Source organism: Balaenoptera ricei, chromosome 7 (assembly GCF_028023285.1).
Source record: "Balaenoptera ricei isolate mBalRic1 chromosome 7, mBalRic1.hap2, whole genome shotgun sequence".
NCBI classification, from domain to species: Eukaryota; Metazoa; Chordata; class Mammalia; order Artiodactyla; family Balaenopteridae; genus Balaenoptera; species Balaenoptera ricei.
The window spans coordinates 59,136,252-59,160,728 of record NC_082645.1 but is presented as its reverse complement, the minus strand read 5'-3'; the positions used below and the strand labels follow the sequence as shown (position 1 = coordinate 59,160,728).

Sequence of the window (24,477 nt, the reverse complement as noted above, 5' to 3'; positions counted from 1 at the left end):
CTTTGGTCAGGAACTCTTACTGCTATCAAGTGATCCATCCCTCTCTCAAGGAAACAGTCCCTATGGCATCACTCCCCTCAAAAGTCTCCACAGCACTGAATGAGGAAGCAAGGCTGGCCTCGACACCGGCCCAGTGTGAGGGTGCTGAATGTGGTGGAGGTCAGCTTTCTGCAAGGCCACCTCTGCTATTTCATCTTGGAGAAGGCAGAGAGGAACTGATGGAGTTTTTTTATTGCTGTTGTTACCCTTCATATTTTCTGATGCCTTAATTAGAACTTTCAGCTCATATTCTTTCCTAGGGACAATAAATCTCTAGTCATTTTCATCTCACCTATATTTATTATAGTGATGTAAATATACTCCACACACTCGAGGGCACACTTCTCATGTAGGCAGGGCAGGGAGGGAGATAACAACGTGCTGATACCGAATGTGGAAGGCAGGGGGACAGGTCCTGGCAGAGTCCAGCAGTCAAAAAATCAAATTGAGGAAAGGAGGGGAATATGAGTTGACAGAGAATATTACACAGGAGTCTTTCATCTTTTTGAAAGGAACGTGTCACGATCCTTTTTAGAATCTGGTGGAAGCCAATGACTGCAAAAAAACACATATACAGTTGATCCTCATTATTTGTGGATGCTGTATTTGTAAATTTGCCTACTTGCTGAAATGTATTTGTAATCTCCAAATCAATCAGTGCTCACATGCTTTCACGGTCATTTGCAGACATGTAGAGCAGTGGAAACTTTGACACCTGATGTGCATGCTTCCAGCTGAGGTTGAACAAGGTGACACTCTTGTCTTCTTGTTCCAGCTCTCATGCTGTAAACAAGTGTCCTTTTCAAGGTCTACTTCAGTGCCACGATTTTTGTGCCGCATTTTTGTGCTTTTGGCTGGTGATTTTATTGTTTAAAATAGCGCCTGGGGCTTCCCCGGTGGCGCAGCAGTTAAGAATCTGCCTGCCAACGCAGGGGACATGGGTTCGAGCCCTGGCCCGGGAAGATCCCACATGCCGCGGAGCAACTAAGCCCGTGTGCCACAGCTACTGAGCCTGCGCTCTAGAGCTCGCGTGCCACAACTACTGAGCCTGCGTGCCACAACTACTGAAGCCCATGTGCCTAGAGCCCCTGCTCCACAACAAGAGAAGCCACCGCAATGAGAAGCCCGTGCACTGCAACGAAGAGTAGCCCCCGCTCACCACAAGCAGAGAAAGCCCATGCACAGCAACAAAGACCCAAAGCAGCCAAAAATAAAAATAAAAAATAAATTTATAATAAATAAATAAATTAAAAAAAATAAAATAGCCCCTAATCATAGTGCTGAAGTGCTGTCTAGTGTTCCTAAGTGTAAGGAGGCTGTCATGTGCCTGTTGGAGAACATTTGTGTGTTAGATTCGCTTTGTTCAAGGCATGAGTTATAGTGCCGTTGGCCTTGAGTTCAATGATACAAATACTGTACTTGAAATATTGTTTTATACAAAGCAATACTACATATAATTAATTATTTATAAGAAGTATCTAGTTGACCTGAGCAACACAGGTTTGAACCGCATGGATGTACTTACACACATATACTTTTCAATGGTAAATACAGTACTACTACACGATCCATAGTTGGTTGAATCTGCATCTGTGGAACCGTGGATACAGACAGCCCTCTATAAAGTTATATGTGGATTTTCGACTGTGTGGAGAGTTGGTGCCCCGACCCCCATGTTGTTCAAGGGTCAATTGTATTAAATAAAGTGTCTTTAAATAGAAACACACATAATACAAGATTATGTATTAATCAGTTGACAAAAGTGTTGTAACCAGAGGCTTGCAGGAACCTAACCATGTATTTCCTCTGGGAGCAATGCTCAGGATTTGCTGATTCAGTGTTCACAGTAACTTTACAGAACATAAGTCTTGTGAATAATGAGAATCAACTGTATTTAACACAAACAACATTTTACATGTAATATCAAGAGGCTCTCATAACCACTGAAACTTCTCTGTAAATCTCATTGAGGGGCCCATATAACTCATGTTAAATAGCCCTAACATCTTGCCACAAATTCACAAGGTTGAAAAGCAGAATATTCCACAAGACTGTATTAACAATGTGGGTGTAAAATTATTGTTACCAAAGATGATCTGAATCCCTTTTTATGTGCAGGTCTTTTATTCCCAGAGGGAGTAAGTATAGATATGTACATCTCTATCAATTTGGGGGTAATAGTCAATGGTATTACGTGCAGCTGTATTGATCATTCTTTATTAAATGAATTATTTAATATGCAATGTAAACAGAAAGGTAAGAAAATTCAGAGATGTGACCTGTTTATTACTCCATCACCTTTAAGATTATTGTTTCTTGGTGTTAGTATTAGTATATACAATGAACATTAACCAGCCAGTCCTTGAGATTTGTGCTAAGCATTATCAGGAAGGATGGAAGAGATAAAAATATTTTACAGCGGGATATTTAGGAACCCTTCTAACACCGCTTTTGCATGGACAAGTGCACCGCTCATTTTTCAGAGAGCAAAGCAGAGAAATAGGAAAGGATTTAGTTTCTTTCCTCCCTGCTGACTCCTTTTGTTATCCTCCTCTGTAGGATGGTGATGGCTTCAAGGAAAAGTGCTTTATCTCTTCCTAGATGGACTTTATTTTCAAGTGTCAACAATTTTCAAGTGTCATTGTTCTGTATCTTAAGTGATATTTCTGAAAATCAGGTGAAGGGGTCTAGATATGCCACAGTGGCATAAGGATTATTTTGAACTGAAGACATGTAAGAATCAACAGTTGCAAGAAGAAGCTTTTTGGAACTCCCCTTATCTGCCTAAAAGCAAAGCCTCCCAAAAGAATTCAACTGCCTCGAATCCCCTCTGAGAGGGGAGCTTTGCAATCAGAGAAGACTGACTCCTATCACCAGAGATGAGAAGTGAGCACTGGGATAAGAAATTGCCTAAATAGACATTGTCATAAAACTGTTATACCTCCCATCTATTCTCCTAAAGGACCATTTATTTCGCCCAAAAGTCATTTGTTGTCCCAGAAATGTCCTTCTTCCTCTCTTCATCTCCTATTAAGATGGTATATAAGCCCCAAAATCTAACTGGCCCTTTGAGTCACTTATTTGGTGAACTACTGTATGTATATGATTAAAGCATTGTTTTTTCTCTTGCTAATATGTCAGTTTAATTCACATTCCCCCAAATACTGAACTTAAAAGGGGAGAGGAAAAGTTTTTTTTCCCTGACACAGGATTGCAAAGGATTCCATGGTGTTGTTTCAAATTTCCTAACCCCTGATTCCTAAATCCCTTCAATCTCTCTTCCAGACTGCCCAGGTAGTGGGCTAGATAAAGGAAACTAATGTTGCCCACCTAGGATAATCCCTAGGGTGGGAACATCTTGTCGTCCACAGTATTTTGAGTACAAACATACTACTTACCTTGGGTCTCCCGGCACTGAAATGCGGAGGCAAAGATCTTGAGGCTGCTGTTATCCTGGCTCTTGTCTGGGCCAAGTTACCTGAGCAAAAAAGACAAAGAAGTTAAGGCAAAGGAAAAGCGAAACAATAGTATGATGAGTAATTTTTCTCTTTGTGCCTTTGTATTTTTCAGAATGTTCTAAATGATCTGCTCTGAATTTGAAAAATTTGGAAAAATTTGAAATTTCAATGATATAAATTGGAAATAAATTATAATAATTATAAGTTATAAATAATTTGTAATGTAATTTGAATATATATTAGTTTAATAAGCAAATAAGAAAGGACAAAAGGTCTCAAATTCACTTAAACTAGGAATAGAAGGAAATTACTACAACATAAAAGGGCCATATATGAAAAGCCCACAAATCATGTACTCAACAGTGAAAAACTGAAAGTTTTTCTCTAAGATTAGGAACAAGGCAAGAATGTCCACTCTCACCACTTCTACTCAACACAGTACTGGCAGTCCTAGCTAGATCAGTTAGGCGAGAAATAGAAATAAAAGCATCCAAATTGTAAAGGAAGAAGTAAAATTATCTCTGTTCATAGGTGACATTACCTTATATGTAGAAAACCCTAAAGATCACACACACACACACACACATACCCCTAACAGAACTAACAAATGAATTCAACAAAGTTGTAGGATATAAAATCAACAGATAAAAGAATCAGTTGCATTTCTATATACTAACAATGAAAATCTGAAAAGGAAGTTAAGAAAACAATTCCGTTTACAATAGCATCAAAAAGAATAAAATACTAGGAAGTAAACTTAACCAAGGAGGCGAAAACTTGTATACTGAAAACTATAAAACATTCCTGAAAGAAACTAAAGAAGACAAAAGTAAAAGGAAAGCAATTCCATTGTGGGGGAGGAAAAAAATCCTTTTCCTCTACTCATCTTAGGTTCACTGGCTGAGGCCCTAAAAATTAGACTGCCAGAAGACAGAGTAACAAGAGAAAAACAATCAGAAGTTTATTAACGCATGTATCACACATATACACAGGAGTATTTAGTGATGAGTAACTCAAAGGGGTGGTTAGAACTTGGGCTTACATAACATCTTAACAAAAGAACAATAATTTATAAAGAACTGACAACACAAAGGAAAAGAACTTTGAGTTTCTAGGGGTGGGAAACTGTGGGAAGGTAAATATATTGGGAAGCTAATGGAAGATAAGGGCTAATTCGTTATATAGATTCCTCTGGTGCTGTCTTTGAGTTGATAAGCGTCTAGAGTTGTCTCTGGTGATTAATTTATGTGCTTTCTGGTAGAGAGGAGAGGGGGCATATTTTTACAAATGTATGCCCTTCTTTTGGGCGAATAGGAAGGGAGAGAGGCTTTTCTTGTATCTGCTTCTTCTCAGTTGCCTTCAGCTTATAATAATTTTAATGTCAAAGTGGCATATTTTGGGGTGGCATATTCTGTTACCCTTCACTGTGTTCATTGATTAGAAGACTTAATATTGTTAGAATGTCCATGCTACCCAAAGAGATCTACAGATTCAGTGCAATCCCCATCAAAATCTCAATGGCATTTCTGGAGAAATAGAAAAAACAATCCTAAAATTCATATAGAACCACAAAGGACTCCAAGACAATCTTGAGAAGGAAAGCAAAAGCTGAAGACCTTACATTTCCTGATTTCAAAATATATTATAAAGCTATAGTAATCAAAACAATATGGCAAAACAGTACTGACCTGAAGATAAACATACAGACCAATGGAACAGAATAGAGAGCCCAGAAATAGACCCATGCACATATGGTCAAATAATCTTTGACATGGGTGCCAAGATTACACAATGGGGAAAGGATTATCTCTTCAATAAATGGTGTTGGGAATACGGGACATCTACATTCCAAAGAATGAAACTGAAACCCTATCTTACATCATACTGGAAAATCAACTCATACTGGATTAAAGACTTAAATGTAAGACCAGAAACTATAAAACTCCTAGAAAAAAAACATAGGGGGAAATCTTCCTAACACTGGTCTTGACAATTATTTCTCGGATAGGACACCAAAAGCACAGGCAACAAAAGCAAAAACAGACAATTGGGACTGTATCAAACTAAAAGTTTCTGCAAAGCAAAGGATACCATCAACAGGGGGGAAAAACAACCCAGAGATGGGAGAAAATATTTGCAAACCATATATTTGATAAGAGGTTAATTTCCGAAATATATAAGGAACTCCTCAACTCAACAGCAAAAAATAAAATAAAATAAGCTGATTAAAAAATGGGCAAAGAACTTGAATAGACATTTCTCCAGAGATGACATACAAATGGCCCGCAGGTATATGAAAAGATGCTCAATTTCACTAACAGTCAGGGAAATGCAAATCAAAGCCACAATGAGATATCACCTCACACTTGTTAGGGTGGCCATTATAAACGAAGAGGAGCAAAATACGCCCCTTTGACATACTGATTACTCTAAGCTGGTTATTTTTTAAAAAATGCAGACACACGTGAAGCTCTGAAAACTGAGCAGAAATCACCCTTTTGTAAGAAAAATTTACAAGGGGAATCTCCATATGTAAAGGTGTCTCCCTCTCTGTACCAGAAAGAGATGACTCTAAACCTCTAGAAACTCTTATCAATGGAGAAGGCACCAACTTAAATTTGCATAACAACCTTACCCTTGTTTACTGTGCTTTTCCTAGTCAACTCCCATAACCAGCCTCGTCACTCCCCAACATCTTTTGTCTTTAGCTAGATATAATGTTTAAGTTGGTGGCTTGGGCCATTTCAGGGAGTTTAGTCAGTTTTCCCTGGATATCTCCCATGTATACAGGAGGTATACATGTTATTAAATTTCTGTTTGTTTTTCTCCCATTAAATCTGTCTTTTTATTACAGGGGTATCTCAGCTAAGAACCTAGAAGTGTAGAGGGAAAATTATTTTCCCTCCCCCACATAAAAAACACCACCACCAGCAACAAAAAATAACAAGTGTTGGTGAGGATGTGGAGAAACTGGAACCCTTGTGCACTGTTGGTGGGAATATAAAATGGTACAGCTGCTACGGAAAATAGTATGGAGGTTCTTCAAAAAATTAAAACTAGAACTGCCATATGATCCAGTGACCCCACCTCTGGGTACTTATCCAAAAGAACTGAAAACAGAATCTTGAAGAGATATTTGCATTCCCATGTTCACTGCAGCATTATTCACAATAGCCAAGCAGTGGAAACAGCTAAATATTCATCAAAGGGTGAATGGATAGAGAAAACGTGGCATGTACATATAATGGAATATTTATTCAGCCTTTAAAAAAGAAGGAAATCATGCCATTTGGGGCAACACGGATGAACCAGGAGGACATTATGCAAAGTGAAATAAGCCAGTCACAGAAGGACAAATACTGTTAGATTCTTCTTATATGAGGTACCAAAAGCAGTCAAACTCATAAAAGCAAGGAGGAGAAGGTAGTTGCCAGGGGCTGGGGGGAGAGGGAAATGGGGAGCTGTTGTTCAATGGGTACAGAGTTTCAGTCATACAAGACGAAAAATTTCTCGAGATCTGCTGTACATCAGTGTGCACACAGTAAACGGTATCATACTGTATACTTAAAAGTCTGTTAAGACGGTAGATTTCAAGTTATAAGCTTTTACCACAAAAAGTCTCCAATTAGGGCTTACCAGTCACTGAAAGAGACAAATAAGGAAGAAAAAAAGATGCTGGGAGTTTTCCTGAAAGAGAAGGTGGGCAATAGAGAACACTACCGCCAGGATTTAAGGTACAGACTGATGAGCAGATCTGTCAGTATGGGTCCCTCAGCCTGAAGGGAGGAACCTGACCACCCCCATTGAAACAGCTGATGAAGAGAGAGTTAGTTAGGCAGCGGGGACAGCCTCTGAGTCATAGGGGCTGACCTTGAACAAGTTAATTAACATCTCAGAGCTTTGGTTTCTTTGTCTACAACATGAAGACAGTACTTACTACCTAATCCTCAGAGCTGTTTATGGGCATTGGATGAAATAATTCACGAAAAGCACTGTCAACACACAGCTGGTACAAGGTAAGTGCTCACTTCGTGTTACTAGCATCGATGATGATGATGATTTGCTTGAACAGTTCACATAGGTCTCAGAGGGTAGAAGGTAAGAGAAGAACAGAGAATCTCACTAATTTGCTACTGTGAACACTGGTTTGTCAAAAAATAAAGATAAGAAAAAATGATAAGGCAACTCCATTTTGAACCTCCGTGTCTTGGCCACTTTAATTCCTACCACATTTTGCCTTTGAAGGGTCTGAATGGCCTGCTCAGACTCCCATCTCCCTTCCTCACCACCCACCCTTCATCTCCTCTCTCATCCCTAACCTCCCAAACCAAGAGATCTGTTTGCATTTTTACCTAAAATGTCATTTGATCCTGTAGCAAAATAAAAAGTTGTCAATGAAAGGAAATGCTGCAATTTGTGCATTTGCAAGACACTCAAGATTTCAAAGTTTTTAGCAAGTCTAGCACAAAGATGTCCAAATGTTTTCTCTGGCGATATCTTCAGAGGCTAAACTGTGATTAATAGCCCAGAAAGAACCCTTTGAAGCAGGATTGGTGACATCAAAGTCGTAATCCAGGGGTGGCAGGAGCTTTATAATGAGTGGGAAGCATTTTAACACATTTCAAAGGATTTACAGCATGAATAAACAATAAACCTCGGCAGATGTGCCACACACACCTTTCAGAAACATTACCTATAAGAAGTTTCCATTTTAATTTAAATGTAAATACAGTGTTCGCACTTCTTTCAAATGTTAAGCATCCTCGTTGCTTCACCCCCCAGACAGCCTCTTTGGCTAAGGATGCCTCATTGCCCCAGAGCACCCTCCTGTGACTGCCTGACATGTGCTGGGGAGCGAAAACGGAAGTCAGAGGCTTTGGATGGAATTTATATCCTACGTGGGAACTGGGTTAGGAAAGACTCTAAAAAGGAGCTTGCAATGATCCCACATAATTTCCCTGCTTCCAACTTAAAGGGAAAGAGACAAGTGGTCTGAAGACAGAGCTGAAACTTTTAAAAGATGGCAATTTCCTGCCTGCTTCAGAGGATTTTCAGCTCTTGGAAAGCACCCAGCACCCATGATTTCAGTTGCCTCTTAAGAATTGCCCAAGATGATGGGTTGCTGTTTTAAATAATCATGCTTGGAACTTGACTTCCCTCTGCTGCCCCCTCTGGGATTAAAAGATTGGTTGCAGGGTTCTGGTGGTAACTGCTGGTGGGCATTTGATTGGGAAATTTTCTGTAACACAAGAAACAGGCTAATAAACGACTGCAAAGCAACTCTGAAAAGTAAAAGGCTTGTGTCAAATGCTACTCAAAAGGAGCTGCAAAGAAAACATCCAGTGCTTCAGAGATTCTGTTACCAGATTTTCTGAGGAGACCTGAGAACTAGAATGTTGTACCCTACAGTAAGCTTGGATACTGAACACCAAAATCACACCTTCCTGTCTACATGAGAATGACCTTATGTTATTCCAGTCTCCATTAGCATGAATTTCTTCTTCCAGGAGTCTCCTGTCTAGACTGTTCATGGTTTGACTGTTCATTACAAGAACTGCCCAAAAGACCCAAGACCCATTAACTCTTTAATGGAAAATGTCCAAAGACGGTTTAAGCCCTATGATTCTATGAATCCCTTGTTTTAAAAGCCTCACCTTGTTGTTTCCGCCAATCATGGACTGGTTGTATTGTGTGTGATCTTTACACAATCCTAATCATGCCCTCTCACTTAGAAAGACCCGCCTTAAATCAAACTTGATCTCTCAACAAATTCTGACCCTGCCTTTCCTTCTCCAAGACACTACCAAAGCTTTGAGAGGTGGTGGTCTCCCTTAATGCGGTGAGCAATGAACTCCACTTTGTCTAATCAACAGGCAGTGTGAGTGATGGTTAGGGAGTCACCTTGGGACAGACCTATGATGGGGTGATACTTGCAGTGAATGAAATGCTCTAATTTCAGTTAATAACACTGTACCCAATTAAAATGCAAGGGGTTAAATTTAGTAGTTGTATAAAACATACTATAGTATTTTGTATGTTTAAAAAAAACACTTAGATACTGATCTATCCTAAATCTATATAACAAAGACTTGTTTTAGATTTGATACATTGAGGTAACTTAAAATAGTGACAAAAAATATGACACAGCTGTAGGAGGCCAAGAAAGAAAGTGTAATGTTAGATTTTGTTCTACAGTTTTCACTTTCTCTCCTGGCATTTATCTATGGCTTTGAGTGTTAATATCAATAAATGGGCAGGGGGGAGGTGGAAGAGCTCCCAGCCCACTTAACTTCCCAAGAAAAGAACATGGATAAATTTTATATATATAGAAGGGGCTGTAGTTTTGTGGAGGGAAGAAATAAGAGATCAGCCTGTCCTCCAGGCTGTTCTAATGAAGAAAGATACGCACATATAGCAAATGCTCTTTTCTGAATGCACAACCTAGCCTTTACCACGTATATGGGAAATTCAGTGTCCAAAAGAAACCTCTTCCTCTTTTCTGTATCTACTTTTAATTGATATTTGTCTGGAAATTTAAGGAATTTCTGCACAGTGAACACCTCTAGACTATCTGTTTGAAGGAAGCCAAACCAAGGTTTTCACTGATTTGTTTTTTCTCATTTAAAATTGGAACTACATCTTTAAAGATTTGTGGCCCAGAGATTTCAAAATTGTAGAGTTGAAGAAAAAATAATAACTCTTTTGCTCTTTGAACTTGAAAACTCATAAACAGGATGTCATACAGCAAACAACTGTACCAAATCATCAGAATGTGTCAAGGAGGCAATCAGGCTTCCCCTTCTTAACCCAGTCAATAGTGGAGCTGAGGCTCTCTGCTTCCTGCATTTTATTGCCACATTGGTGGAAGTTGCCAGTTCAGCCTATCTTAATAAAGATAGAGCTAGTTTTGAAAAAGCCCTGGGTATTGTCTGCCTTCCCCTCATGTTTTGCTTGGAGTTTACTTGGAAATAACACAGCTGCCAAGTGACATGACGTGTTCACAAAAGTGCTGGAGCCTAGACTGTTGATATCTATCCACGAAGACTTAGCCCATTGAGAAAAAAATGAAATCCACACACGCATATCTGCCAGCACCCACGTATCACTGACACGTAAGGATTGCTTATTCCAGTCTCAGAGCGACATCCATACACAGCAGAGCAGTTTCTAATCCAATCATGGCTAGTCCTGGACAAAACTGTAATTTAGGCAAAGGATATATTCAAGGTCCCCCACACGGCTTTTCACATTCCTATTCCCACTTCCAAAGGTGCAACATGGCTTTAGTGCTGTGTCTCTTCCGTACCCCAACAACTAATTCTCCCTATTTCCTTGCCCTACCCTGGAAATCTTCCCAGCAGACTTTCCCTGTCTATGTTCCAAACCTTCAGGTTACTATTCTTCTCTGACAACTAATCCTGATCTAATTTCTTCATGGATGGATAAATGTATTACTTCACTCAGGTGAAATGTTTACATATGAAGGGGAGCAGAATTTGTCACCCCAAAATATACCTCTTTGATAGTATTATTATTTCAGGCTGATTATTTTTAAGAAACAGCAGTCACAGGAGAAACTCTGAAAACTGAGTAGAAATTACCCTTTTGTAAAAAATTTTTGGAGGGCAAAAACATGGAAAAGGAAGGCTTTATTAAGACATCATAAGCTACTGGTGGGACCATGCACAAAAGCGTAGCTAATTTTGCTCTTCCAGTGGCCTTTAGATAGATACTCATCCAACTGTGTGGCCAAAGGTGAATGGTTTGGATACAAGCCACTAGAGGACTCATACCTGTTAGTTACTACAAGTGTTAATGGGACCACAGTCCTGAGTAAAATCTCATATGGGTCAGGTTGTTGCAACACAGGGAACTCACATTCCATAGTCCAAGACTAGAATCCTAAATAAAATGCCAAGGCAAGAGAGAATAAACTGATTACTACAGATAAAAAAATCTCTTCCTAAAAGCTCTGCTCAACATACCTTATCTATTCATGGTGGGTCAGTTATAGATTTCCCTGTGTAAAGCGTAACATTATATGTTTCCTTGTGTTTTCAATTAAGACTGAGAAAGCCACACAGGGCTTCAGAAACAAGAGGCTGTTAACTTCACATTTTGCAGAATGATGACTGAGTGCTTGGAATTATAAGTGCTTCTTTAGTTCTCCCTCTTTAGCCTAGAAGCAATGAAAAGAACACTAGACTTAAAGTTGAGAAACCTGAATTCTTATCCCAGGCCTGCCATTGACTTCAGATCACTTCTCTCTATGACTCACCTGTGTTACACATCAAATGAGAAGTTTGAGTAGATTAGTGGTCCTCCACTCATGTGCATTTTGCCATGGCATCCATGAAACAAACCCTCTGTGCTATGCAGCTGCATCTAGATCAATGTCCGGCAATGTAGTGTAAGAGGGGTGGACTCTTGCGAGAGGGAACTACAAGGAACAGTGTAATGTTGACCTAGTACCAAAAAAAGACTGTGTGACGTCTGTGGCCAGGACATGTGAGAACTTTACCTAGGCTGTAGATTAGAGAGCTGGTCAGGGTAGTAAACAATATTGTATGAAAAGCAACATCAGGGAAAAAAATTGCAAAAGGCACATCTGATAATGGACTATTATCCAAAATACACAAAGAACTCTTGAAATTCAACAGTTAGAAAACAAACAACCTGATTTTAAAATGGGCCAAATACTTTAACAGACACCTCACCAAAGAAGATACACAGATGGCAAATAACCACATGAAAAGATGCTCCACATTATATCATCACAGAAATGCAAATTAAAACAACGAGATACCATTACACACCTATTAAAATAGCCAACATTCAGAACACTGACATCGTCAAATGCTGCCAAGGATGTGGAGCAACAGGAACTCTTATTCATTGCTGATGGCAGTGCAAAATGGTGCAGCCACTTTGGAAGACAGTTTGGTGGTTTCTTACAAAAATAAACATACTCTGACATATGATCCAGCAATCACGCTCCTTGGTATTTACCCAAAGGAGTTGAAAACATGTCCACACAGAAATCCCTGTTGCCAAAAATTGGAAGCAACCAAGATGTCAGTAGGTGAATAGATAAATAAATTGAGTTACATCCAGACAATGGATTATTTAGTGCTAAAAAAATGAGCGATGAAATCATGAAAAGACATGGAAGAACCTTAAATGTATATTACTAAGTGAAAAAAGTCATCTGAAAAGGCTACATACTGTATTATTCCAACTGGAAAAGGCAAAACAATGGAGATAATAAAAAGATCATGGATCCAGAGAAGAGATGAATAGGCAAGGCACAGAAGATTTTACGGATAGTGAAAATACTCTGTATGACTCTATAATGATGAATATGTCATTATACCTTTGTCCAATCCCACAGAACGTACAACACCAAGAGTGAACCATAATGTAAACCATAATGGATTTGGAGTGATGATGATGTGTCAATGTAGATTCATCAACTGTAACAAATGTACCACTCTGGTGGGGGATGATAATAATGGGGGAGGCTGTGCAAGTGTAGTGGCAAAGGGTATATGGGAAATCTCTGTACTTTCCTCTCAATTTTGCTGAGAACCTAAAACTGTTCTAAAACCTAGAGTCTTTTTTTTTTTTTTAAATAAAAAAGCAACATCAAGCTGACCAAGCACATGAGTAAGAGTAATATCTGTGGATGCGAACTGGAGTAAAAAAGGTTGAATAGTGTTGGGTTTCCATTCAGGTCTGAAGGTCTATCTAAGGCTGTGAGATACATTTTAAGAGATTGCTGAGGTGGAGAAAATAAGAACAAAATAAAGAGGATAAAACTAAAATCTGCATGATGTGTTATTTCTTCACAGTTTGGCAGGCAATGGAAGGGGGGAGGACGGTGACGACAATGTGGCTTAGATAAACGGAGGAAGCCTAAGTAATGATTTGATGGAGGCCTGGATATTTAATTTGCCAATGTTCTCTTCACAGCTGCTCGCCATGAGCAGCTAACAACGGCTCGGTTTCTGTCATCTCTTTCTAGTTACTCCTCCTCCTTCCCTTGCTATTGTGACTAAAGTAAGCTTATTCAGATCTCTAATTTGTATATCACTCTTCTTCCTTAGCACATGAGCGAGGGGACAGAGGTATAGTTTTTTGCTCCCCACCAACAATGTTTTTAAGATTAAGTAATTCAAGGTGATAGGGACAGAGTAAAGGAACAAAGTAGGTGATTAAATAGTTAATCCCACTAGCGGATTGTAAGTAGAGAAAAAAATATAGGAGACCCCTGTAAGTTAATGATCACTCAAGAAAGCAGGCTTGCTAAACAGCTAAACCAAGCGGGCTTGCTTAGCAACAAAACCATGCAACAGAAGCATGAGACATGCCCCCAAACAATATGACAATGGAGGAGTGAGACCCACATCCTGCCCAGTGAGGTAGGTTAATGATTCCTAGGACATGCTCCTCTGCATGCACTAAAAACAAAATTATAGGGAAAGATGACATTATACTAAAACCTGAGATGATTTACCATATTTTAGTATATATTAGTGACTTCTGGGCCATTTCCATAGCGCCATGACAGTCCCAGTCTGACCATGTAGGGACAAAATACTCCCCTGCCCGACGTGGAGGAAGAGCTGATGATGGAAGCCTGAAGTCTACTCAAGAATGAAAAAAAAAAGGTGGTCTTTTCCCACTCCCCACTTTTCCTTTGATTATAAAACTGTAGCCCACTAAGTTCTTGGGGTGGCACCCCCTTGCCTGCCTGCTCGTATCTCTCACAAGCGTCCTATACTAATAAACTCCTTCCTTACCTGTCACTCTGCCTCTTGCTGAATTCTTTCTGCACCAACACCTTCAACATCTTCATAATATGTATCCTCTTAATAAAAAAATTACGATTCTTTCAGTTTGCATATTAGCAAATATCAGTCATTTTGAAAAGCTGGGTGCTAATATGAATGCAATCATCACTTATATAAACCTTTTTTTTGATTGAGTCTCTGAAAGCATTCAAGGTTAACTTTTGATCTGTAGGTATCCAAGTATAATTTTCCCACTTACCAATTCTTTTGCTTTCTTTCAAGGAATGACTGTTTCATATCACCTAGCGCCTTTTTAAAGGACCTAGTCTGAACATTCAGGTGTATATCTTTGAGAAAAAATGTAGCAGCTTAAGAATCCAGAGAAAAAGGACAGGCATACTGAGAAATGCAACACTCTATAAGAAGCAAAGCTTATATAACATGCCTAACTGGCCAGCATGACTCACATCTGAGCTACACTGCCACAGGATTTCTTGGACACAAACACACCCACATATTTCTCTCTTTTCTCTCTTCTCTTCTTTCTCTCTCTCTCAGATTTGTTTGTTTTTACTAGTTCATAAAATGGCATTGACCAGAAAGATTATTCTACTGAACCTGATATATGTCATGGTGTTGAAGGATGCAGTTAATGTAAGTTTTATTTCGTAAGTACAGACATTGCTTTTTTGAGAACTTGGCTTTATAGAATTGTGGCATAGCATCCAGAATAACTGCTTGATTTCCAAATCTTCCTAAATTAAAGTCTTATCCTGCAGACTTGGGATGCAATTAATTACTGATTTTTCTTTTAAAGAATAGACCCTATTGAGAATAAAGGCCAACAAAAAAGATTCCTCTGATGAAGGAACTCTACAAGCATCACAATTCTGTGCTAATTCTAGAGGCTGCAGTTATTTAGTGTACTTGTGTCTGAGCCCTTTTGAGTCCTTTTAAATCAATGCAAATATTTTACCTTCTATTGGTATTTATCTTTAGAAATGCTTTGTTTCCTTATATAGGTCACATGGTCTCTGAAGTTAGGCACTAAGAATTTCTATTCCCATTCATTAATTCAAAAAATATTTCTTTAGCACCTGCTAGAAGATTTGTGAAGTGCCCTACATATAGTAGATGCTGAAAAAAAAAAAAAAAGTTTATTGAAGATGCTCCAATGTACCAGAACAACATTTAAGATGATTTCTACCCTTGCCTTCTTTTTTAAAAAAATTTTTATTGGAGTATAGTTGACTTACAATGTTGTGTTAGTTTTAGATGTACAGCAAAGTGAATCAGTTATATATATATATATAGAATGGAGATATATATATATATATCTCCATTCTTTTTCTGATTCTTTTCCCATATAGGTTATTACAGAATATTGAGTAGAATTCCCTGTGCTATACAGTAGGTCCTTATTAGTTATCTATTTTAGATACAGTAGATCCTTGCCTTCTATAGATGGATCACATCTACCATCTCTTGGAAAACTTCAGTATCACAGATTCTTCTTTCAGTCATCCAAGAACGCTATGGCTCATTATTCCAAAGAAATAGCAATTGACTGTGAACCATTCTACAGAGTTAGTGTATTCAATAGCACCATGGATGAGTAATAAGCCTGAATGAAATAGATTTAGGATTTAAATATTTCTAGAGAATGCCTAGATGTTCCTTGATGTGACACTGAAAGCTACCCATGAAGCTAATTAACACTGTGTCTGTGACTCTTCACTGGAGTCTAAGCTCCATTACGGCAGGCACTAAGTCCATTCTATCTACCACTTTATAGCTAGTGTTTAGCATAATTAACCTAGCACATAGTAGGCACTCAATAAATATATGTGAATGAATGAGTGAAGGAATAAATTGTGTGGCATTAAATTTTATTTAACATGACATCCAATGCCCTTCTAGGAGCAAGCCCCAGCTCACCTCACTTCCCTCCACGTACCCTAAACTTTTTGCTGGTCTCTGGCCATACCACTCTCCCTTCATATTTCAGAATCTTTGCTCAAGCTATTTGAGGCCTGGATTGCAGAGGTGAAGTGGTTAAGATTGTGAGTTCTAGGGTCGAACCACCTGGGGTTTGTCTCAGCTCTGTCACTTACTTGTTAGGAGGGCTTGAATGAGTTACTTGCCTTCTAAGTATCTGGGTTTCATCATCCAGAAGGCTGGATGAATGTTTATTGAGTTTTGGGAATAAAGTGTTCCCGTTAAATTTATAGTTGACAGAGTTTCAGTGGCGAGTGGAGATGTAGATGTTGCTGGTCTAGGGGATTTGATTAGAGCCACGTGGAGCCCCTAGAGGTCCTAGTTGGCCACGGAGTTTTAGTTTAAGCTAAATCACTTGACTCAGGTTAGTGACCTTCTCTTCAGCATGTATTTTGAGATTTATAAAATGTTATTAATTAGGGGTTTCGGTTAATCAGAGTTTTATAGACTATCCAATTTTCTATTGCCTAGAACTCATTAAATGTTGGGTTGGATGACTAGAAAAGAAAGTAAATAAACTGAAGATTTAAGGTTTGAGGGTGTAATTTATTCTTTCCTGTCTATATTCTTAAGGTACTATTTTTAAAACAAAGAAATCACAAACTCTCAAAAGAAAGAGATGAAGGAAGGAAGGAAGGAAGGAAGGAAGGAAGAAAGGAGGGAGGAGAACCCACAGTACTGTATAATATTATCTACTGTCTTTTAAAACAATTCATCAGAGATAAGGAAATACATGTAGAAATCCACTTATTTTGCCCTATATTTGTCCCTCTGCTCCAGATCAGCAAAGAGTTAACAATACTTAAATACTAACATTTATTGAATGTTTACAATGTAGTAGATACTATGCTGTGTATAGAATGAATTATTTAATACAACACTGTGAGCCATGTCCCCAGTTCACCAAGAAAGGAAATGGCGGCAAAGAGTACACAAGCCTACAGCCCAAGGTCAGATATCTGCTGTGCAGAGCACTGAGCAGTGATGTTGAGAGGGCCCATCAACTAGGATGGCCTAATTAAAGATTCTGTGGTTGTTTCAGGGTTTCTGGCCACATTCAAAGGAAACCACTGAGTAACTGAGAGGACTGCTGCCTGATCAAACTGATTGAACCCAACTGATTTTAGATGATGTCTGAATTTTTTAGTCATTTACATACCAAACCAGGTGAACAGCACACAGTTCCCATTGATTACCCAGCAATCACTAACCTTGTGGCTAAGCCAAACCTAATCATCTGGAAAACAGTTGATCTGGGTTTTGTGTAACTTGAACTATCCTTGTGAAACGTAAAGAATGGAACCACTCTACTAAATGCAAACCTTAATAAAATCTTAGCGCTCCTCTCCCACTTCCAACTCTCCAGTAAAGTTAAGTGACATTTTATTTAGTTTACTGACATCTCACATGTGCGAGCCAGTAAAGTTCACAATTGTTACTCCTCACAGCTGTGGTTTACAGCTTCTCTTCGCACACAACACGCTGGCACCAGAGCAAAATGATTAACTTTTATATGCTTCTAACATATGGACCAGACTGTTAGAAGCTGGTCTTGTGTTCTAAAGAGAAAAATAGTTTTTATTAACATGACCCAAATTCCTGGGGAAAAAAGCATTAAGTTGTGATCCATTTCTAAGTAGAGAGATTATAATTATGATGGCTTTGTTTCTAATTCACTTTATTTGAAGTGCCTGGAGTTACCTTTTAGTAAGGTGGGGAGGGGGGGAGGATGACCTGAAAGCCCCATGATAAAGAGATTTTGTAGTGGGATGAATTAATAAACCGTAAATGGCCTTGAGACTTTTCCTCAATATGAGCTATGAAATAAATGCAAAAAACCTTTTATCTTAAATGGGAACATATTTCTTCTCTATGAATAAGAAGGATTCTGGCGAGAGAAGCAGAATTTGTTTTTCTTGCATTTCTGACCATTTGAAAAATCAAAGCTGCCATATTTGTTGTACTTGACAAGATCATTAAAGAAATAAAATAAAATGGCCCTCAATTGTACTGCCGCTTAAAAATAAAATGTACATTCACTGTCACATTTAGGAGCTATGAAAAAAGTATTAAAATGTGTTGAGGAAAGATAGTGGATCTAATTCATAACAGATACTTTCCCAATATTAGAGCCATTATTACAACTCATTAGTGAAGGTTATTTTAGTTTTTGTCTTTCAAGGACACAGCAGCAACAGGGTCCCTAGAGCTAGGAAAGCATGAAGAACTTTTGGAAATGGATTTAAGATCCATACTGGAAGACTGCCCTGGAAAAGAAAGACTCAGGGAGAAAATGTTCTGATCAGCAATGCCTCAGTAAGTCCCATTTGACTCTTGACCCTCAAGATGCTTTTTGCAAAAAAGCATCTTACTGGTTTCAGAAGCCCTGTACAGGAGAGCCATCTCTTGGTATTTCTGCAGTAAAGATGCTTATGGAATTTCATACCTAGTATTCCCCATGCTTTTTGACCATGGAAATCTCTTCTTTACCTCACACTTCATCACATCCCACAAACCTAGAGCTTCATGAAACACACTTGGGAAAACATTGCTCTTGATACTGATGATATGGGACCTTTCTATCTCTGCAAAGAGAGCCAAGGGAACTTTCAACAAGCTTGTGCTGGAACTCTGCAAATCCAGAACACTGACTTTTCTCACATACTGGGAAACAGGCTGAAGTCTGAATGCAGTAAAATATTATTTTATGAAGAAACAAGAATTTATTTTTTTTGGAAGGACCAGCAAGAAGGGCTCTTTGGCATTTCTGCAATTCTCTTTGAGAGCAGGAATGAGGCACATCTGTGGCTAGGGCAGCGATTCTCTGTAGCCACCACGTTATTCAACGTGGTAGCTGCAGAACACATGAAATGTGGTTAGTCCGAACTAGATGTGCTGTAAGTAAAAAATACATACCAGATTTCAAAGACTTAGTTTAAAAAAAGAAAAAAGGTAAGATATCTCAATAATTTTTATATTGATTACTTGTTGAATGATAATATTTTTGATATGTTGAGTAAAGATATATTAGTAAAATTAATGTTGTCTGTGCTGTAGACTAAATGTTTGTGTTCCCCACCCCCTACAAATTCATATGCTAAATCCTAACCCCCAATGTGATGGTATTTGGAGGTAAGGCCTTTGGGAGTTAATTGATTCATAAAGGCAGAGCCCTTATCAATGGGATTAGTGTCCTAATAAAAGAGACCCCTGAGAGCTCCCTTGACCCTTCTGCCATCTGAGGACACAGTGAAAAGACAGCCAACTATGGACCAGGAAATGGTCCCTCACCAGGCATCAAATCTGTTGGTGCCTTGATCTTGAACTTCCCAGCCTCCAGAACGGTGAGAAATAAATTTCTGTTGTTTATTGCCACCCAGTCTGTGGTATTGTGTTATAGCAGCCCAATGGTCTAAGACAACCTGCTTCTTTTTACTTTTGAAAATGTGATGAATAGAACATTTTATATCACACTGGACAGCATGGTGCAATAGACCAATGAATGACAGAGAGCCAGTGAGAGCTTTCAAACCACAGTAACTCCAGACTGAAAGTTTGGCCTAGGGATTACTAGAGGTTGGTCTGTTTGACCTTAAGCTTCCTTCTACTTGAGAGGTTCTTCTTCACGCAAAGCCCTCACTTTGCAGATGGGAAGCTAGTTCAGAAAACTGAATTAAACCCGTTGGGTGCAAAGTACCAACCCAGGTCAAACTCAGCCTGTCTCCTGACTTATAGGCCAGGGCTCTTTATTCCACCACAGTTGACTGGGTGGAAGAAACTGCAGGTAGACGTTTTAAAAGGAAAGAAGCATTTAAGCTTCTTACATTTGAATCAAAAGACAAATAAGCAAAAAAAAAAAACCCAGCCCCTGGAGAATACAAACTCAAAACCTACAGGCATTCAGGGATTCGAAAAAACAAATCAAAGCAAGAATTTCAAGAGATGATCTCTTGCCTCACAACCACACCACACATACACTTTGTCCTCAACAAGCCTAGCAAAGAAAATCAAAGATTCTTCTAGACAAGGGCTGAAAACCGTTAACAAAGGGAGATGCGGGAAGGTGTGCAGTTTCTCCCCGGACGGTCCAGCAGTTGCCAGGACCCTCTGCCTTCCGCTCCAGCCTGTCAAAGGGCAGAAGGGGGACATTGTTCCCCATGGAACCTCACAGAGGCAGCAGAGGTCTCTTGGCTGGTCCTCCCAGTTGGCTGTGGCAGTAATAGAAGGGAGTGTGACCACACGGGCACCCAGAGTCCCCAGGGTCCCCACGTTTCTGAGCAAGTACACGGATCTCGTGCTTCCCAGCAAAGTACTTACAGCACGTGCATGTGCTGTTTGCTTCTGGGAAAGCGCACCCTGTCCAATCCACCAGGAAGGGGGCCGGCAATCAATCTCAAATGTTAGAGATGTACCTGCGATTCTATCTGCGCTTCTCTGGCATCTGAGTCCTAATAGGGCTTCACGCGTGTCTCTCCAGATTCAGAATATGGAGTTCTAGGTGGAGCTCTGGATTTCACAGCTTGTTGAAATAAATCTCTCATGCTGGTGGGCTCCCAGCCAGCACCATAAATCAGGATGACCCAAATACATTTCAAGTGCTCTCAAGACCACAAGGAAATTCCGTTCACAAAGTACACTCCCTGCCTGAAAAGACAGACTCTCCTGAGCACCTCGTATGTGCCAGGCACCTCTCCAGGAGCTAGAAAGAGGATCCTACTGAATGGACAAAATCCTGTCCTCATGGAACTTACACCCCAGTGGCGCCAGGGATTTCACCCAACCCAGACCAAGAACTTCCTGGAGGAGGTGATGCTAGGGCTGAGTTTTGGAGGAAGAAAAAAGGATTAGGAGGCAGGGAAGGGGCAGGGATGGAAGGTGTGGTGATGAGGGTGGGAGCGGGGGACAGAAGTAATCTCAGAGCAGAATTAACATGTGTAATGGCATGGAGCAGTGAAGTACTGTGAACAGTCGTGACTGTATTTTCTGTATATAAATGAAATAGAAGACATGGTCTTTGTTCTCATGAAGCTTACAGTCTTCCCAAGTAGACAAGATGGTTGCATGAGGCACAACTGCACAGCTGGGTAGCCCAAAGTACTGAATTGCACAGCTCTGATGGTAGGTTGTTGGAGATGAGGAGCCCATGTGATTAACATTTGCTATTTCCACTATTTCTGAGTAACCCTTGGTGTCATTTGCTCTGTTCCTGAGACAAGAATCTGACTCTCACCCACTCTGGGCTGGTGCTGGGAGGAATCCTCAGCTAGTGATGGAATCTGCCAGCCACCCAGGGTCACACCTACAGAAAGCTTTGTGGTTCTCTGCTGTGCCTCGAGTATGAAATCAGCATAATGAGGCATCTCAGTTCACTGGGGATAAACAAGAAACAGTTCCACTTTTTCATGTAACTTCCCCACCCCTGCTGACCCCTCACCCTTCTGTGAGGATGGCAGCTCCATTAACTATGTTTCAGCCCATTTCACAGATTTTCAGTTATTAAAGATTACTTTTGGTTTTGAAGATTCTTTCTTATTTATTTTTAACCTTTAATATCATCTCAAGTCAAAGCTCTTTTTCCCTCTGTTCCTTTCCCTCCAGGCTGGATTGATACCATCATGGCCTGAAGCAGTCTTCTCTCCCACCCCTCTGCTCTGCGCTAGCTGCTCTGGCATGGGAGGGGGAGGAAGGAAAAAGGCGAGGGCCGAGCTCTTTTTCTCAGACTGGGTGAGGCTGCAAACCCTCTCTGGCAGGACACAACAGTCCCTGGGCTTTATGGGGAAAGGCGGTGGCCCCATATGGCCCCCTGCTAAAGGGGCTCATATGAACAGCTCCCTCAGCAATTAGGGATCTGTTAGGGGCGGAACTGTAGTCCCTCCCTCCCCGAACGAATTCATACGTTGAAGTCCTAATGCCAAGTACCTCAGAAGGTGACCATATTTGGAGATAGGACCTGGTTCTCTCTAGTTAGTCTTAAACACCCTGTTCAAGTTTTTCTTTCTCACCCTGAGGCTGTTCCCTTCAGGAGCCCACACTGACCACCCCTAGCGTTTCGGATCAGCATCGGGAGCCCATCATCATTTATCCATCCTGCTTCCCTCCCTCTGCCCTGAGTCCTTTCCTCCCCGTCCTGTTCATTTACTCATCCCACTTCCACCTCCCTCTCCTTTCCAGGGCTGTAGACTCTGGCGTAGAATGCCTCATTACATCAGGCTTTACATTCAATTTTTCTCTAGTCTCCTATTAAAAAAAAAAAAAAAATCTCTTCCAAGAAACCTTTCTTAGTTAAAAGAACTTTCTCCACATTGAACCATGATATTTCCATGACTTTTCCTTCTACTGATATTTTTACTTGTATAGATACAGTGCTTATATTGCCCCCATTTATTGATTCACATGCCTGTTGTGCATCCCTTAAACATTTTAGGATTTGGCTCTGTTTATCTGTCACTGACTATTCTGGCCGGGATTTTCTTTTATTCCTTCTAGAAGGCACCAGATCTAGAAAGATGATAAATACATATTGGTTGTTGACTGAGATGCACTCCCAAATTAGAAGAAGGAGGCAGGCCTCTGTACAAGGAGGCACTGACTCGCAGGCTCGCTGACAGAGTTGGCTCACTCGCCCTCTCCCTCTCAGGAAGAGCGGAGCACTGCCCGTGTCTGTGACCCGGAACTCTGTCACTCAGAGTCAGCTCAGCTTGCCAGACTCGTGTGCTGAGCTGCCGGGATGCAGGCGCAGCCATCAGTGGAAAATGAAAACTCTTAGAGATGGTTACAAAAAGGCATCCTCTTAAGAGCTTAATGCCGTTAATGTGGGGAGTTACAGAATCACGACCAGACCATCCACAGCAAGGATTTCGGCAGTGAAGGTGTTACAGAGCTTTGCAGTTACAGGGTGGGGACTCGTCTTGCCTCCACTCCCCATCCAAATAAAAAGGGGAACCAACGGAAGTCAAGACAGAGAAAGTTTACTGTTGATTTTTACTGCAAATCAAATTCCAAGGGAGAAACCTGAGAGTCCTCAGACAGAAGAGGGCAACAGAGGCAAAATTCAGCTCCAGATTCTGAAGCAAAACCGGACTTTGAGGCTCAGAGAATATCCCCTCCGTGGTACTCTTGTTTTCTCTAGTTTCTCTCAAGTTCCTAACTCCTTTAAAACCCCACACTCCTATTTGGAAGTCAGAATTCACGATTCAAAGACAGAAATGGATTTTTCAAGCTCCTTTTGAAACCTCCTCTTCTCTTTCCTCCCCTGATCCTTTTAAACTCTTCTCTAGTTCACTTGTAGCAAGTGGAACATTCCCCCAACAGGAAAATAGGTCATGAAACCTTGTTATAACATCTTTCCTTTTAATGTTTTTCTACCTCCATCATTCAGTTTGAAAAGTCCCAGCTGAAGGGTTGGAAGGCAGTGTTGCTGCCACATCAAATTTTCACATATAAAGTCTTCAGAGAATCTCCTATTAACAGGAAGGATTACAAAGAAAATTTTGACGTGTCTGAAGTGGTCAAAGAGTGGTCGCAAAAGCAGAGAGGGGAACAGAGAGGATCCGTCCTGACTGCAGCTGCCTCCGTTTACCTGATGGTCACTGGGCATCTCAGAACGAGAACACACCCTTCAGGCAGAGAGAGGTGTTTCCACCACCAGGCACAGCTGGGCGCCAGCAGAAACGGCTGCTGGGAAGGGAGCTGCAGCACCCTGGGAGAAGGTGACCACCCTGGACCCAAGAGCTCATGCTCCACGTTTTTCACCCTTTTCAGTGTTTGGGGATGTAGAACGTGAACAGGAAGGTGGGAACAGGAGACTTGAAAATGCCAACTGGATTACTCTCTCCGATTTTATATTACAGTTTTACACAAACATATTCAGAGGTTAATCCTCTTGACCTTGATAAGAGATTAAACCAAGGGCCAATACTTCTATTTGATATCCACCAAGGAAGGGATTGTCACCCGCCCAGCAGTCCACGAGAGGAGGCTGACTTTTTTCAAGGAATGTCAGCTGGAGGCTCTCTGATGCCTGTGTTTGAAAGCAAAGGAGAGCAGGAGTCTGGCTACAAGGACACTTGAACTTAACTGGACAGGACACCTTAAATAAAGAAATTTAAAGTTTTTCTTTGCATTTTAAGATTCTTCTCTATCCTTCGGGGAAAAGAAGTATTATTGTGAAATAGATTGCATGTGTATAA

At 40.3% G+C, this 24,477-nt stretch overlaps 1 protein-coding gene across 1 annotated transcript in view; it reads right to left on the bottom strand.

Moving 5' to 3' along the window:
- MYO3B (myosin IIIB) overlaps positions 1 to 24,477 on the bottom strand; it is a 423,285-nt gene that overhangs the window by 151,238 nt on the left and 247,570 nt on the right. Inside the window, exon 23 of the mRNA XM_059927242.1 lies at positions 3,438 to 3,517. Coding sequence (XP_059783225.1) covers positions 3,438 to 3,517 — 80 coding nt within the window. The remainder of the gene's footprint in view (positions 1 to 3,437; positions 3,518 to 24,477) is intronic.